The sequence below is a fragment of the Neophocaena asiaeorientalis genome, unplaced genomic scaffold, assembly GCF_003031525.2.
Source record: "Neophocaena asiaeorientalis asiaeorientalis breed wild unplaced genomic scaffold, Neophocaena_asiaeorientalis_V1.1 scaffold828, whole genome shotgun sequence".
In the NCBI taxonomy this organism is placed as follows: Eukaryota; Metazoa; Chordata; class Mammalia; order Artiodactyla; family Phocoenidae; genus Neophocaena; species Neophocaena asiaeorientalis.
Window position 1 is genome coordinate 1760564 of NW_020175443.1, and position 16710 is coordinate 1777273.

Here is a 16710-nt window from a genome sequence, read left to right on the forward strand (position 1 = left end):
CTCCCAAGCCCATGCTCTTTTTACTGCACCACACTGATTTCTATCTTGGACTCTGCTAAATGGGAGATAAAGGGTCACTTTTTTCACAATTCAATATGGCAATATTGTAGATGTCAGACACCCTAAAATGGTTTTTTTTTTTTTAATTAGAATAAAGCAGAAGGCAAGTCCTCCCTTCTCCAAAGGTAACACTGCATCATTTAACCCAGAGGAGATGTATCTACCATCATTACGATTAACAAGTCACATTTTATGAAAATTAAAAATTTGTTTCCTCTAGAAATGAACTTCCAGTCAAGTCACAATAAAGAAAGGTCCTAAAATTGGCTACAAACCAAAAACTTATCTAGGTGTTCCGGGGTTCATATTTTCTTCTGGCAGGACTGGACACATTCAGAAGTAAACAACTTCTAAGGTGATCCAGGTAATAAATTCCAGAGCTTCCAAAATGATACATCCAACCCTCAAAATGCTTATGCAAGCAAGTGGTTCCAATTCAACACGGTAAGTCAAATTCCCAGGAAATTCTCCAATTTCAAACAAGTGACTCAACTGAGGTTCAATTCTTTGCCTTTGCTCTGTTCTATTAACAAACTATAAAATAGCAAAAGAAATACAGAGAAATATCCCAGAATCCTCAAATAAAAGGTTCGAGATAAACGAAAATTGAAGACTTTTAAAGTGGTAAGTAAACCCTCTGCTGTATAGACAAGGAAACAAGGTAAAACTGACTACAGTAGGAGGTCTTGCCTAATGGTTAAAAGCACTAAACATGTGGCCAGATAAATCTTACTGCCTTCAATCTTGGTGGCTTACATCTGCCACTTACCAGCTGTGTAACCTTTCGCATGTAACTTAATCTCTTTGAGCCTCAGTCTCCTCAAATGCAAAATAGGAATAACCCTTATTCCAGTAGGGCTGCTATAAAGATTACTTTAGACCATGTTTAAAAGTGACTGGCATGAAGCACTTAACTGTTGTTACTATCATTTTATTATCAAATAAAGTCTTTGGGGAAGCTGGAACAAGAACCTAGTTTCTGAACTCTCGTTATGGTCTTCCAAGAATATCAGTGTTTTGGCCCTTCATTCCAAAATTCACAACTGAATTTAACAAACACAATCATCCGTGAACATAAGTGGCCTTCCACTACTTGTTCTTAACGTGGCAGTTCAAATACACAAAAGGATACTAAAGGAAACTGCCCTTGGCTATACTATGAGCTAGATGGGTATAACCTTTGATCAGAGACCTTATCTAGCTGGATTTCAGATTCATTATCCACAGCTTGAGAATTCACCTAGGTGACTCTGCAATACCTACTTAAACACTCTAGTTCAGTAAGAATCTTCCTAAACAAAACAAAACCAGGTTCTCATTTGGCAACTCGCTTCACTACTCAGAAAATTTTGATTTCCTCGATAGGAAAAACAGCAAACAAAAAAATTACAGACGTCTTTTCCAACAGTGATGGCCTCCCCACAAGATCATGCCTCTCACAAAGGATCTCCTTCATCCCTCTCCAGAAAAGAGGAAACGCAAGACGAAGCACCTGGTGTAGAGCCTCAATTCCTATTTCATGGATGTGAAATGCCCAGGACGCTATAAAATCACCACCATCTTTAGCCATGCACAAACAGTAGTTTTGTGTGTTGGCTACTCTACTGTCCTCTGTCAGCCTACAGAAGGAAAAGCAAGGCTTACGGAAGAATGCTCCTTCAGATGGAAGCGGCACTAAAAGCCCCCAGAATCAAGATGAATGGGAAACCATCCCAACAAACATATTTTGGATTTAAAAAAAAAATTACAGACGTTATCACAAATATGTGGTTCTTTCCCGTAAAAGGCTAAGTTATTGTACTATTACTAGATAACTGAAGTCTATGTTCTCAACCCTGAAGGTGGTTCTTCTGAACTCTGGGCCATTTAGCTGCTTGCCACCTCTCCAGGTACCAAAATGAGAAAATACTTACCTTCATCTCAAAAGTGCCAAATGAATGTACTAAAGGACTAAATAGTTATACCCCCACTGCATCACTTCCAAAAGAGTGGGCATAAGGATTAACCCTAAAACATTCCAGACCAATGTGGAGTGATGGTTATCTCCTCACAAACTCAAGAACTATGAACACAGTATGTGTTCAATGATTTGCATACATTTTGGGGAAAGGCTATTTAAATCACGGGTTTAACCAAGTTATCACTTCCTACTTAGCATATAAAAACTACAGTGGATGAGGATGAATTTCCCAGAAAAATAAAACCAACTGTTTTCTGGGGAAAAAATTTCTTCTCACAAGTTGCCATTTAAACGTCTTCATTCCTTTTTTTTTTCTTTTTTCCTTCTTAGAAAGAAAAGACTTGTTAGAAGCCAACTGTTTTGGCTGTTGTCACCAAAGAGAAGAAGGAGTTGATACTAGAATAGTCCAACTTTTGGCGATCCAAAGAACAGTACTTGTTGGATTCCTATCAAACACTTGAATGAAACAACTCAATATACTGACTTCAAGGAGCTAGCTTGCATTTGATCAAATAAATTTTGATCCAATAAAGGAAGATCATATTCTTCTGGATTAGCAACAAACATTTCACTGATCTCAGTTCTTCCATAAAGAGCTCAAGACTCATCCAGTGACACATCCCAAAAAGTAAAAATGCAACATTTTCTGGGAAAAGGATTTCCATATTAATATCAAGCAACGAGTTATCAGTGATCTCAGTGGCACCTACAGGATACTTACGAATTTGTGTGTAGATAGTCAAACGTTAGCTGAGCTCGATTCAGACTGCTGTAATTTGTGAAAGCCATGAGTGCAATGAGGTCTCCAGTTCTTTACCCACTAACTGGGAACTATAAGCTTACAATGGAACAGATTTTTCAGGGTTCCTTCCAGTAAAGGTTTGGTAAATCTGTGCTCCTTAGTTAAACAAGGTTATCTAGTATCTAACCAAGATATATTCAAAAAGATGTCTAAAACAAAAATCGATTTCTCCTTTACATTTTTTTTAATCTTCTCAATGACTATGATGTAATATCTTGGAAGGAACTATGTCATAAACGTGTAGTCTTAAGGAGCTTCAGCGTTAATATGCGACAGTTCACGGAGTGGAATGTGGTTGGTCCTTGAGTAGATGATACTGGAGTTGGTGTTTTAATTACTGCTCCATCTTCATGTTCTTCGAGCCTTTTTTTGTTGTTGTTCCTCTAAATTTCCTGTGAGGAAATTTACCAATCCGGAAATTTAGCAACTTCAGTCATAAAACTGGACAACCACCCATGTCTTCGCCATCAATGATCCCAGGATCCTTAAATTAGCCCCAGACTGGTGACCACGATGTTGATGAAGTGCATATGGCGTTAGTTCCGGCTTCACCACCTCCTAACTGAAAGATCTCCTAAGCGCTGAAGACCGATTTCTGTTTTCAAAGCCTGGACCAAACCTAGCTTGCTGTGTGCCCCAATTTCGTCAGGGTAGTGGGTCAAATTACCTCACAATGACCCACTAAGTAGCCACAGAATTGACCCGCCCAAATTAACTCAGGCGGGCCGCGCCCCTCCCCCACTTCCCTCAGACACCGGCCTCAGCCTCTAAGGCCCTGACTGGGCCTCGGTCCCGTGGTCTCCTCCTCACGGAGGAGTTAGTCCCAGCTTTCAAGGCCCGGATCGAGGACAGTGGCGAGCGCACCACCCGACCGGGCGTTGCCCGGCGCTCACAGCTGCCTTTGTCCCTCCCCACGGAATTGGAACCCAACAACCGCAGCGCGCTCTTGGAACCATGTGCTGCCGCCGCCTCCGCCTCCGCCGCTGCCGCCGCCGCCGCGAAACCAGCCGCCCGCGCGCCGCGTTGGATGAGATGGTGACCGGACTCAGCACCACAAACTTCGGCGTTTAGGGCTGCTCCGCCGCCGCTGCCGCTGCCGCCACTGCCACCTCAGCCACCGCTTTGTCTCCGCCAGTGCACACAACCCGGGCCGCCTCGCGCACTCCCCGACGCCCCAAGCCCCCGAGGCCTCCGCGGCGCACTCGGCCAATCACAGAGCCGCCCCTCCTCCCGCCCCCGCCCTGATGCGAAGCCTCCTGATTGGTGGGTAGCGTGTCTCCACGTGACCGGATTTTGTTAGCCGGGCACTCCCCTGTCACGTGAGTGCGCGCGCCTCTCTTCCTGCTTTCTTGACCCTCTCCGCCATTTAAAGAAACAGTACCGGGGGCGGGCCGAGCGACGCAGCCGGGACGGCAGCTGCGGCGCGGACCGGAGGAGCCATCTTGTCTCGTCGCTGGGGAGTCAGGCCCCTAACTCGAAGAAGCCCTGGCGCGCCCTCCCCCCCTTCCCGGTCTGGTAGGGCGAAGGAGCGGGCGCGCGGTCGATCGAGCGATCGGTTGGCGGCTCTTTCTCCTGCTCTGGCATCCAGCTCTTGGGGCGCAGGCCCGGCCGCCGCGGCGCGCGCCCGGTGGCCGTTGGCGCTCGCGCCGCGTCTTTCTTCTTGTACGCAGAACTCGGGCGGCGGCCTATGCGTTTGCGATTCGACGAGGAGTCGTCCGGGTGGTCGGCGGTGGCGGGCAGCTGCTCCGCCCCGCTCCCGGGGAGGCGGCGGGATTTGGCGCGGCCGGGGAAGCTGGGGTGGCCGGGGCCGGCCTGGAGGCCTGGCGCCACCCTTCGGGGCCTGCAAGGACCCAGTTGGGCGGGCAGGAGGGGGCCGGGGGATGGTTGGTGGTGGGCTTCCTACTTTGCCTTTTCCTCCTTATGCCGCCCTAGTGAGGGGCGGGAGCTCTGGCGGCAGCTCCGGGGTGGAGAGACAAGCTCCGGAGTCGGAAGAGCTGGGTTTGCTTCCGGGCCTAGCCACCAGCTGGCCGAGTGACCTTAGGCAAGTCACTTGGTAATTTGTCTGCGCCTCAGTTTCCTCCTCTATCGACGTTTGCGGGATTGAAAGCGCTTTGTAAACTATAAAGCGTCGGTGAATGTAAGGGATGATTATTGTTCGTAATGGTTGGCTTTTTTTTTGTTTGTCTTAAGTTGTAAGAAAACTTAGCAATTGTCCAATCCTTGGATTTTGAACCTGGGAACCTTGGATTGGAGTTGGATATTCCCAAATTCCCTGAAATCGTGTGCAAAAATTAGTGGGAATATGCATTTTAGGGGAATGAGGATCCATCGGCAGCAAGTTTTCAGAGGGGGCTGTGACCCAGAAGAGTTAAGAACCACAATTCACTTGCCACAAGGAGGAAACTGAGGCCTAGATGTCATTCGGGACCCGTCACAACCAATTTGAAGCCCCTGTTGAATCCCTGGGATATGTGAGCTGTTCTATGCATAGTGGGTATTCGGGGTTACAACACTCCACTGCTTGGCTTCTATTCTGAATCTTTTCACCATGGGTTGCCTGAAAGGTGGCTGACGCATATGGTACAGTGGCACCCAATATAAAGCAGCTAAAAGTAGGAGTGGATGTGTTCTCTAGTATCAAGAAGCCTGTTTAATCTTTGGCCCAACAACTTTTTATTTTCTGGTGCCTGACTACCTTTCTGTTTCATTGACCATTTTCCATGACCATGGCTGCCATCCGTTACTTGCTCCTATTTTATATTCTTAGTTTGTGTGGTTGGTAGTGAGCAGGCTTATTTTTAAATGGTGCTGCCAAGTCCAGCTAATTAATGGTGCAGGTGGATTTTTAGCAAGCTGGCTGACTGGAACAAACTGAACCAGGCATGGAATTCCTGAAGATGTTTGGGGGTTTGTCTTTATTAATTGAAGGTTAACATTCTCTGAAAAGTTTTGTTAGAATGTTTGCTGAACCTCAAAATCAGTAGATTGCAAGTGTTTCAAACCTAACTTTCCCCCCCGCCTCCGGCCTGCTTTGTATTCTCTTTGCTTGCAAGTGTGTTACTAAGATGGCCAAAATGCCAGTTTTTGCTTCTTTGTTAATTGTCAGCTGCTTTTATCAAATTCCAGGCCATTATCCAGCAAACACTATAGAAATGTTTGAACACTTGGATTTCAAACATTTTCAATTTGTGGAGTGGTGCTTACCAGTGGTACAGTTATAAGCAAGCAAACACAAACCCACTTAAGTGTTTTGTTTGTTAGGTGTTAGCCGGTTCTGCTATTTCATACAAACATCTGGGAAAAAATCAATTGACTATTACCTTTACCTAGAGGGCAGAGACAAAGGATCTCAATTCCAGAGGAGTGACTGTTTTGGAGAAAGATGTGTTGGTCTTTTAGCTCTTTTGTAATTAAATCTGGATGTACCTCAAAAGAATCTTAAGACTGTGGTGATAAGATGCTTTCCTCAGGAGAAAGGAGGAAAAAAACAACTGGAACTCAAAGCTTGAAATTCTGTGACAAAACATGAGCTGTCCAGGATAGGAGGTTGAAAGTGTTTCACTACAGCGTTCTGCTCTTGGAACAGATGTCCTTCAGTGTAGTCACGGCGTGGACTCCAGATTTCCAGATTTTCAAGAACTGGATCTGGGACCTGGAAGAGATTATCAAGATGTGACAGGAACTTGGGAGCTGGATTTTTTTATTTTTGAATTTGGGGACTGTTTTCCTCGCTTTGAGAAAAGAGACAATGACTGAGCAAACACTGCCACCAGCGCTATTACTGGGAATTCGGAGACCTGAATTTTCGCCTCGCTCTCAGTGCAAACTCTGGCGATGCTCCACCCACAGTGAACTACGGTACTTGCCATTTTCCAAAATGCCTTATTCTTTACCATCTCTGCACTTTTGTTTGTGCTCTCTTCTCTACCCTGGAATGCCTTCCTCCGCTTCTTCACCTATCAGAACTGCCATTTATTCAATATCCAACTCAAATGCTCTTTCCTTCATGAATTTCCTAACTTTAGGCAGAAATTATCTTTTTTAAGTTTTATAATGTGCTGGTTTTTATCTTTTATCTATATTTGTATACAAATAGCTTATAAAGTCCTTTTTTGCATGCATTAGCTCTTTCCAGATAGCAAGCCCCGTGAAAGCAAGGGCTTTGTCTTGGGAATCTTTGCCCAGACATATTACCACATATGATGAAGCATTAGTAAAAACAAGGAATTTAGAGAACAGGCGATCTCAGAATAAGCACTCAATAAATGTTTGCTTAGTTGCTGTGTGATAACCTAATTACTCCTGATTAGGGAAAAAGTCACTAGTTTGGGGCCATGTCTCTTCCTTTATTTCATGCTTTATTATTTTTTAATTCTAAATCTAAAAAGACTTAGTGAAGGGCTTCCCTGGTGGCACAGTGGTTGGGAGTCCGCCTGCCAATGCAGGGGACACGGGTTCGTGCCCCGGTCCGGGAAGATCCCACATGCCGTGGAGCAGCTGGGCCCGTGAGCCATGGCCGCTGAGCCTGCACGTCCGGAGCCTGTGCTTCGCAATGGGAGAGGCCACAACAGTGAGAGGCCTGCGTACCACAAAAAAAAAAAAAAAAGAGAGACTTAGGGAGCCCTCAAATATAAAGAGAAACTGCTCTGCTGCATAGGGTATTACAGAGGGGTGCAAGGGCCAGGGCCTTATTCTCTGCGTACCTTATTCTCTTGCACTCAAGATGGAATCTTATGAAAATGTAATTAAGGATAGCTTTTACAAATACAAGACCATAAGACAATTTGTGAAAGGCATTGGAAAGGAAGAACAACAGTATCTCCTTTGCTTTGCTTTGGTGTTGGTATATAAAATTAAATGCAGTTCTCATACCACCTTTGGAGCCACTTCTTTCTCCACCAACCACTGCCCAGCAACCTGAATACAATCAAATTACTACCCCAAAGTATGAGACTTGGGGCAGTTCCTATTTGCTGCTTCCCAAGACAGTTTGTCCTCAAGAGTCAGGAAACAGTCTTTACCAGAGAACTCTTTCTGTTCTTATCATCACTGATCGTTAATCATAAGGCTTTTTCCCCCATTTATCATCTGTCAGCTTCTAAGCCATGCTTGTCAAGAATTAGTATCCGTCAAGCAGCTGATGTGCTGACAGCAGCCCCACCCCAGTGTTAAGAGTCCTTTCTTTGTAATTCCAAGCATTTGTTGTCTTATATGTTTTGTCCCTCTCCCCTCCAGTCCTGTGCCTCCTGGTTGCCGAGTGTTCACCTGGACCGTCTGACCACCTTTGTGCTATTCCATCAGCCTACAGATCTGGTACCTGGATTTTTGCCCATGGTGATTCTACCACCTTACTACTGAAGAAGACAGCATTCCAGTGGACCACTGTGACCCAGGAGGCATCCAGCAAATCATGATGTGGCCTTCACCTCCACTCCTGTCCTGTTCTACCGAGATTCAACACAGCCCTTTGTAGTGAAGTCAAACTCCTCAAGCCAAATAGCTGAAGCTATTTTATCACAACAAAGGCTGTTTGTTCCATGAGTGTGCATTTCGTTTCTTCAGTTAAAGCCTTCAGAGACACATAATAAATTTGGACCAGGGGATTTTTAGTTATCAGCACTGTCTGAAGAATGGCAACATCTTTTTGAGAACCACATTGGACCATGCCCCACTATCTTAAATGATTGAAATTCAGGAAGTATCTAATCTGGACCCCATTTTTTTTCCATGTCAAATCTGTAGTAACCTACTGAATGAGCAAGCAGATATTCTGACCCATTGGGATTAAAACAAAGGCACAGTGAACTCACAGCATCTTCTTTGGGATTACTCAGGAACCAGAACTTTTCACACAAACGTAAGAAATTCTACCAAGGAATCCCTTTACCTAACAGCATCTCACAAAGCTCCAATCAGATTCCAGAAAAGGCCTCTTGATACATCCAGGTAGAACCTATATGGTAATCCCTTATGTTTATATAGCACTTTACAGTTTCAAAGCACTTTTACATGCATTAATCTCAATTATCAAATAACACAAATTATAATCCCTTTTTGTAAATGAGGAAATGGAAATTTAAAAGGTTATCCAAGGTGACACAGCTACAGAGTGGTAGAGGCCAGGCCTTCTGACTCCTAGTCCAGTTCTCTCCTTGGAATTAACTTAGCCTCTGTTTTACCCAGTGTTAAAATAACTGGAGAGTGGGAACCCCAGAAAAGTTTCCAACTTCCTGATCTGGTGCCCTCAATCAGTCAGGATGTCATACATGTAATCTTGTGATAGCTGTACCTAGACCAGAATTCCAATACAGCATCTCTGACGTTTAGGAGTAGACTGTTTCCATGGTGGTAGACTGTCCAGTCAACAAAGAAAATGTTCATTTGACAGCAAGATTACCCATTATGAAACAGAGAGGTGCTTTTAGATCTTTCATCCATCTTCATGGTTTTCCCAAAGATGGCCTAGTTGATTGGAGATCCCTGTTCATATCATGTCTTTTTTTTTTTTTTTTAATTCTTACTAATATTCCTGGACACCAAGATCTACCTGTGGTCCTCTATCCCCAAACTAATATTTACATAGAATGAGCCATCAATTTTTTTAGAACAGTACTGTTCATATATATGTGTGTGTGTATGTATATATTTGATATACACATATAATATATATCATAGAGCTTCTGTAGTCCAGTAAGGTGGTAAAATACTGTAAATGTGTCCCCTTCCCTGATTCATAATGCAGTATAGTGTATTAAAGGATCTCAGAAGGCTTGCTGTAAAGAGCCTCATTTAGCTGTTTGGTCCAGTGTGTCCTAAGTTTAATCAAGCACAGACAGTTATTTTTGCAGCATTCCTTTTAGTGGAATAGGAAAACTGCTCTAAAGCAGTATAGCCAGTGCTTCCTGATTGCCAACAGATTACCCTGGAGACCCAGGAATAAACAGCATCTTTGAACCCACCCCCTTTTTATGCCTTGTCAATAACTACTTGAATTAGTATGTCTTCCTCATCTGAGAGCCCCACATTTTGACAGTTACTTTTATTTTCTGTCAAAGAAACCTCTAGAAGATTTGTGGGGATACATGGGTTGGGGATGAGGGAGTTAATTCTGCCACAAAATTAGATGAATTCCATGACATTTAGCAATATACTTTTCTGTCCTTAGAATTGTGCTGTAAATCTAGTTTAAGGGAATTGCATCTCAGGTGGGTGAGAAGACTGGGAACGGAAGGGAGGAGGAGAAAAGAGAAAAGGGGGAGGAGGGGTGAGGAGATATTTTCTTAGGATTTGAGTTGTGGCCCACTGAGATCTTAATAATACTTGAAGAGAAGTCATCCAGCCAGGGAATTTTTGAAATAATATTAACAAAGAAATGAATGCATTTTGCAGCTGTATGCTGAATGCATTTTGCAGCTGTATGCTGACTGCAAAACCCCCAGCACTATTGTCACTTAAAACCAATAGCCTTGTTCTCTGATAGTCACTTACAAGCCCAATTTCAGGCAATCTGAATTTGTAGCAGATTTGAATGTTGACTTCATTTTGTAATGTGGCCCACATTAGGGAAAGAATAAATAGGAAAACACCTTGGCTTACCACAGGCGTTGCTCACACAGTTTCTGGTTTCTGTGACCTATTTTTTGTATTTCAGCATTTTGTGAACAACTTATTCTTAGATCATTGGTTTTCCAAAGGCTTTGTGGCCATGAAGCCCTTTGAATGAAAACTTTATGGAAGCCCAGAGTAAAAGTGAAGCTGCTCTGGAGGAAGCAGAAGTGGGGGGCCTGAAACCTGCCACAAGCATCTTACTTTACCACCATGGTGACACCTAAGGAGACTTCTTTACAACAACTAGAATTCTTCAGAACACAGTTTGAAAACCACTGCCCTAGACAACAGTATGTTCAACCTGAATGGCATTCTGTTCTGTACCTCTACCCAACACCATCCACGTTCAGTTGATGCTGAACGTTCTTAGGAATACTACTGTGGGCAAACTCAGAAAAGTACAAGAAGATGGGCATATCTTTGCCCCCCAGAGTAGTCATATGGGCCGAAAGTGGTATCAAATGGACCTAGAGTAATAGCCCTCTACCTACAGATGGACTTCCAGTGATTCCTGGATTTGATATAGCCAGAGAGCAATTCATACATACTCTACACTGACAAACCCCCTTACCCAGCTTCTTTCACAAACACCAGATGCTCTAGTGGTACTTGAAATACATGACCTTGAAGTCTTGATCCTCCTTGGATACATGAATCGCCAGGTATTGAAGCTGATGCTGAAGTTGATGTCTCATTGAGGCCATATTAGAGCAACTGTACATTGGACCGCCCATCCTCAGCCATGGTACTCTACTTCATGTGCAAGGGATAACTATAAACTGAAAGCAGAATTTAAAGACTGGCAACATTACCTAAAAGGGTACCTGGTTATTATTCATCTTCTCAGACTATGTCACTATCAGCCAGTGGCAGTTACACTACTTCTTGGTTTTTATTCAGTTTAACTGCTGTTTCCAGGATAAATGAGCTAATAACCTTTGAAAAATCGCTAAAACAATTCCTCAGTCACTGGCACATCTGCCTAGCCTCCAAAATTATGAATACTCAGCTCTAACTACATGTAATACCTGATCCACAAGGGACAATCTCTGAACATCCTTTCTCATCTGTGTGATTTAAAATGTGACCATTTCGAAAATTTTCTTCCAGCCAAGAGAGATTTTAAGATGGGTGTTTTGATGTCTGGTACCATCAGCTGTTGATGTTAATGATGTGTGGAGGTAGGCCTTTTGACCAGGCCATGATAGCTTACTTGGTGGACATCTCAAATTGCGTATCATCTACCTTTTGCTGGAAATGTAGACTGACTTGAAATCTCCAAAGCCTGCAGCTAAAGATTTTATCAATAGACTCAAGAGCTTCCTGCTGCTTCTTCCTAATGTCACAAGACCACAGTCCCCTGTCCTTGTGGATGTTTTCATGGAATTTCATCTGTCTCAGTACTATTGTTTTACACTGAATCAGAGTGGCTGACTTCATTCCTTGTCATGAAATACTCTCAGGTATTAAGACAACTTACCTGTTCAGGAGGGATTTGATTCATGAACTCCTCCCAGACCAGATCATGTAGAACAAGTAGACTTTGATTTGTGCCATGAGAAAAGTCTCATTTCTTCAGAGTCAACTTAAGGGCCCGCTGTCCTCAGCTACTTTAACGAATGCACTGGTTAAATGTTGGAAATGTTTCTTTATATCTTTTGTCTCTTATCCTCTAGACTAATTGTGATTATGAGTCAGTCTACAAATCATCAAACAAGGCCTACGTCTGGTTACTCTATACTGCTCACCCTCAACAAATAAAATCTGATGACTGGCCTGCTTGTATATACAACTGTTATCTGTAAAGAAGAAATTACCTACAAGCTTAGATTTTCTATTGCCTTCAAAATGTCAGCTCAATTTTCTTTTCTCCTGTACTTGACTGAAAAAGACACTGATCTACACTGGCAGTCATTCCCTTTAATCCTGTCAAAATGAGGGACTAAAGGTAAAGATGATCATCTGTTCAAGAGTCTGATGTACACTGTGTATAAGAATTGATGGTGGAAAAAGCGTAAAACTCAAACCTAGTATCTTACTATCTCCATGCCTCAGATCTCATCTTTCAGCAGTACCATTCAACCAGTCTGAGGCCTTGACTTGTTGATAAGATGATTCTCAGAGATGGGCTGAGTTACAGAAGATGGAGACTTGATTACCAAAGAAAGTAGGGCCAACCTTGATGAACCTGGCTCTCCCAACCCTATCACTCCCAGATGTAGCATAGACTCCTAAACAGAACCTCAAGTCTGGATTAAGGAGATAGCCTTCTCCTGAGCTGAAAGTTCTTGGGCAGATGAGCAGGAAAATGAAAGTTGCTGTACCTGACTGGCCCTTTAAGATCAGAAAATTGTATCCAGAATAAATGCTGTGGATTAACCCTGGAGTACTCAGGGTTAAAACTAATGTACAGAGTTTCGATATTAAACTGCCTGTTCTTCTAGATCATAGCCTGGCTATTGATATGGCTGGCCCTGCTGAAGGTACCTTACTTACTTGCCTATTTACCTGACACAGCCCTTGCCTGCTTTTTTGACATATTGCTGCAATCAGACTGGCTGTCCTTGAGAAGACTATAGCTGATCTCGGTCTACCTTATACCCAGTTCCACCAAGAGGTTTTGAACAGAAGCAGCCTGCACCTCACCCACCAGGACTTAAATGTTCACAACAGGAAGGACCATGCTGTATACTCTTTGACCAGCAGCTTTTTTTTTTTTTTAAACTGCAGAGTCAGCCTCTATGCCTATATATATTAGCTCATTTTCAGCACTTGGGACCCTTTCTACCAGATCTGAAAGAGCAGAGCAGATTGAAGTCACTGTCCATTCCTCTGTTCTACGGTAATACAGAGATGAATCTGATTTGCCAGTACTCACAGAAATGTACCAGTTCAACCTGGCAAAAGACTTAAAGGAACATAAGAAAACTTTTCCACTGAGCTTAAAATTTACCACTGACTTGATGAGCGTCACAGAACTATTTGCCAGTGGGAGGCTGGTTGTCCTGCTTCATGTCAGCAAGACAGTTGGGCTCTCAAACTCACGACCACTGAGTTTACTTACATTGAAACTCTATTGTATCATCCAGAGTGTGCTATTGGACATGACTATTCCATTCAAATGGATTACAAGCCTCCTGAGTAGAAGACAAACTTACTCCTCATGATTTTTAGAAGACAAACTTACTCCTCATGATTTTTTCCAGAAGACATTTATTGTCAAGGAAGGAACAATGCCAGCTGTTACCATACAATTTTATGAGCAGAGATTAAACTTTTTCAGTATCTGGTCTTACCATTGACATCAGTTGTTTTTGATTGACCAGCATCAATTCCATCCCTTTGCAACAACTCCCTGATGTTTCTTGGAACCTCCTCTCCTTCTTTTCAGTCCACGTGGTTCAATCTGACCTAATCTTAGGTTTCATGGGTGGACATGTAATTCACACCTGATCAATCAGCACAGTCCATCTCCTTGACCATAGTGATTGGTTCAGGAATGGTCGTTTGATTCAAGCTGGTCCAGTGATACCCAACCCTAAGAGTTTAGTGAACTGTGGAGGAGAAGCTCAGAAGCTCTACTGAGGTTGCTTAGCTCTGTAGGATGAAAAGCTCAGACCAACAGGGCCCACCATATCAAATGAGCCAGTCAAAGAATGAAGCCAGTACAGAGGAAAGCAGAGCCAAATGTTGGAGAGACTTGAGTCCTGATGACAATGTTTGTGCCCCTGGATCCAACCGTGCCTGAAGCAAGTATATCCCCTGGACTTTTCAGTTATGTGAACCAATAAATACCCTTCTTTGCTTAAGTTACTTTGAGTTGGGTTTCTATTACTTGAAACTGAGTCCTAATATTACTACTATATATAGCAACTACCAATAGCAAAACTTGACAGATCCAAATGCTAAACTACAGGTCAAGGCCACACTGAAATTATTTTCCAATCCAGAATATAAAATGGAACAGGAACTGACAATGTTTAGGTTATTACAGAAACATAAAAATTAATTACATGGTAGAAAAATATACAAAAAAAAACCTCTCATCAAAGAATTGATTACATAATACATGGTTCAGCCATATAAGAAAATCTACATGTCTGTTAAAATAAATAAAATACATTTATTGTGTATGGGCATAGAAAAATGGCCATGATTTACTAAGTGAAACAAACCATTGCTAGAAAAATGTGTACTATGAACTCATTTTAAAATTTATGTGTTTATGTTCATAATGCATAGAAAAATCTATTAATGGCTTTCTTTAAACAGTGTAGATTACATGAGACTTTATACATTTCTGTATTTGAATATTTTACACTACTCACATTAAACTTTATTTTAAACTTTAAACTTTATTTTAAAATAAAGAGTTTTAAAAATTAAATTTAGTGCTTACTGTTTGACCTTGGCAAGTTACTCAACACTGAGCCTGTTTTGTTAAATAATTTTAAAGATCTGCCTTTATATTTGTGAATATTTAGATAAATATATTCATCCATTACTCAAACTGATAGACTGTTGGATCTTTCAGAGCTCAGTAATTTTTCCTTAATTTTTAATGTCTGAGCATATTTGGCTTATGAACTTTATAGTTTCAGTGTTCATGAAAGATTATTCCAGTTCTCAACCAACATTAATCTCTTTAAGACCTCTACTGCAGGTTCACACTAGGCAGAGAGAAGGGAAAAGTCTCATTTTCTTTGAAATCTTTGAGTATTCTGATCTCGCTGCAGTCAAGGTCAATAATGGCCTTTTATTGTTAAGTCCATTACATAAACATCATATCTGAACTTTCAGCAGCGCAAACAACTGCCACCAGCATCTTGGCATACTCTTCAAGTGTAATTTTCTTCCTACCTTCCTGGCTGTTGCTCCATTGTAGGTTTAGTTCTTCTCATTTAAATATTGGCATAGCAGACATCCATTGATTTTTGTCTCCCCCGCCAAAAATCATTTCCCCATTTTTTTAGTGATAGGTCTCCACTTTTCCTTTGGAATGCTACTCCTTCCCATTCTGTGGGAATACCATAAATGACAGTATTCTTGCATCATGCTCCCTGGCTGACAGGTTGGATTGTGTGATCCAAGCTTGTACAGTCTAAATTCCCCTCCCACCAGGACTTTGAGTCTTGAGAGAGGTGACACAAAATTACAGGAGCTGAGTCCTTCTGATGGTAGTGTCCCAAGGAAACCATATAAGAGTTCATGCAGTGACATCCCCAAAGGTGCCCTAGTTTCTGTTGTCAAGGCCTAGTTATCCAGATTTTCCTTTGTTTCTCAGACCACCATATATCTTCGTTGTGTTCCCTTTTTGTTTGTCAGCCAAAGTGGGTTTCTCTTGCTTGCAACCAAATGACTGGTTTCTGTTGCTTTAACAGTTAAATAGTAGGTGTCAAACCCTCAGGAACATGGGGGATCTGGAATTGATTACTGCACTGAGACTGAAAGGCAGCAGGAACACCTCCTCTGTGTGTGCTGCAGTGGGGGTAGGAGGACAATGAGCAATTTGCAATGGCAAAACAACTAGTAAAGATGCTCCCCCTTGTCATTTGGAATCATGTACCTATTGAGGCAACATTTGGATAACCAGTTAGCTGTTGACAATAGGACAATTTGAAGTGGATAAGGAAGGCCAAGACCATTGAGTTAGGAATGTATAATTGTAAATTATTGCAATAGAACTTGGAGATTGATTCCACAAGTTGCAGAATTATGATGCTGATTGAATTTGCTGCATTGGTAAGATCTTTTGTGAAAATTAAGGCAATCAGAAAAGAGACTGACTTATGGAGCACTGATATCTGGGAAGATTCAAAAGACTTGGAAAATTTCAACCCCCAAATACTTTAGGAATAAAAGTTTGGGTGTTCCCATTAGTCAAATACCTTCGGCTAAAGAAAATATATAGTGTATAGTGAAGGAGGAAGAGATAAGCACAGTCGGCTCTCCATAACCACAGGTTCTGCACCTGGATTCAACCAATGTGGATCAAAATCCATAGCTGAATCTGGGGATGTGGAACCCACAGATACAGGGGGCCAACTGTAGTATGCCATTTTATATAAGGGACTTAAGCATCCTCAGATTTTGGTATCCACTGGGGTCCTAAAACCAGTCCCCCATGCATACCAAGGGACAACTACCAGCTCCAGCCCTGTGACTTGTGGAAATAAGATCTATATAGCCTCTACCCATATTTCCTAGCTTACCTTTTTATCCCTCTCCTTTCTCTCCATTTCAGTACTTTACCTCTCATATTTCCTGGCTGAAGTTTGAG

At 42.4% G+C, this 16710-nt stretch overlaps 1 protein-coding gene, 1 long non-coding RNA gene and 1 pseudogene across 6 annotated transcripts in view; 2 read left to right on the forward strand and 1 right to left on the reverse strand.

Annotated features, from left to right (window-relative positions):
- Positions 1-4000, reverse strand: part of MORC2 (MORC family CW-type zinc finger 2) — a 39279-nt gene extending 35279 nt beyond the window's left edge. For all 4 annotated transcript variants that reach the window (XM_024768000.1, XM_024767999.1, XM_024767998.1 and 1 more), the window contains exon 1: positions 2742-4000. In XM_024768000.1, the coding sequence (XP_024623768.1) occupies positions 2742-2809 (68 nt within the window). In that variant the 5' untranslated portion in view covers positions 2810-4000. The remainder of the gene's footprint in view (positions 1-2741) is intronic.
- On the forward strand, positions 1490-1738 carry LOC112415155 (40S ribosomal protein S27-like; annotated as a pseudogene).
- A 183-nt stretch (positions 4001-4183) lies between the features above and the next one.
- On the forward strand, positions 4184-14243 carry LOC112415124 (uncharacterized). 2 transcript variants are annotated; one of them, XR_003006287.1, is made up of 3 exons: positions 4184-6680; positions 8058-8768; positions 10474-14243. It is a non-coding gene; the product is annotated as an uncharacterized LOC112415124 (long non-coding RNA). The 2 variants fall into 2 exon arrangements; XR_003006286.1 differs by having other exon boundaries at positions 8058-14243.
- Positions 14244-16710: the final 2467 nt, after the last annotated feature.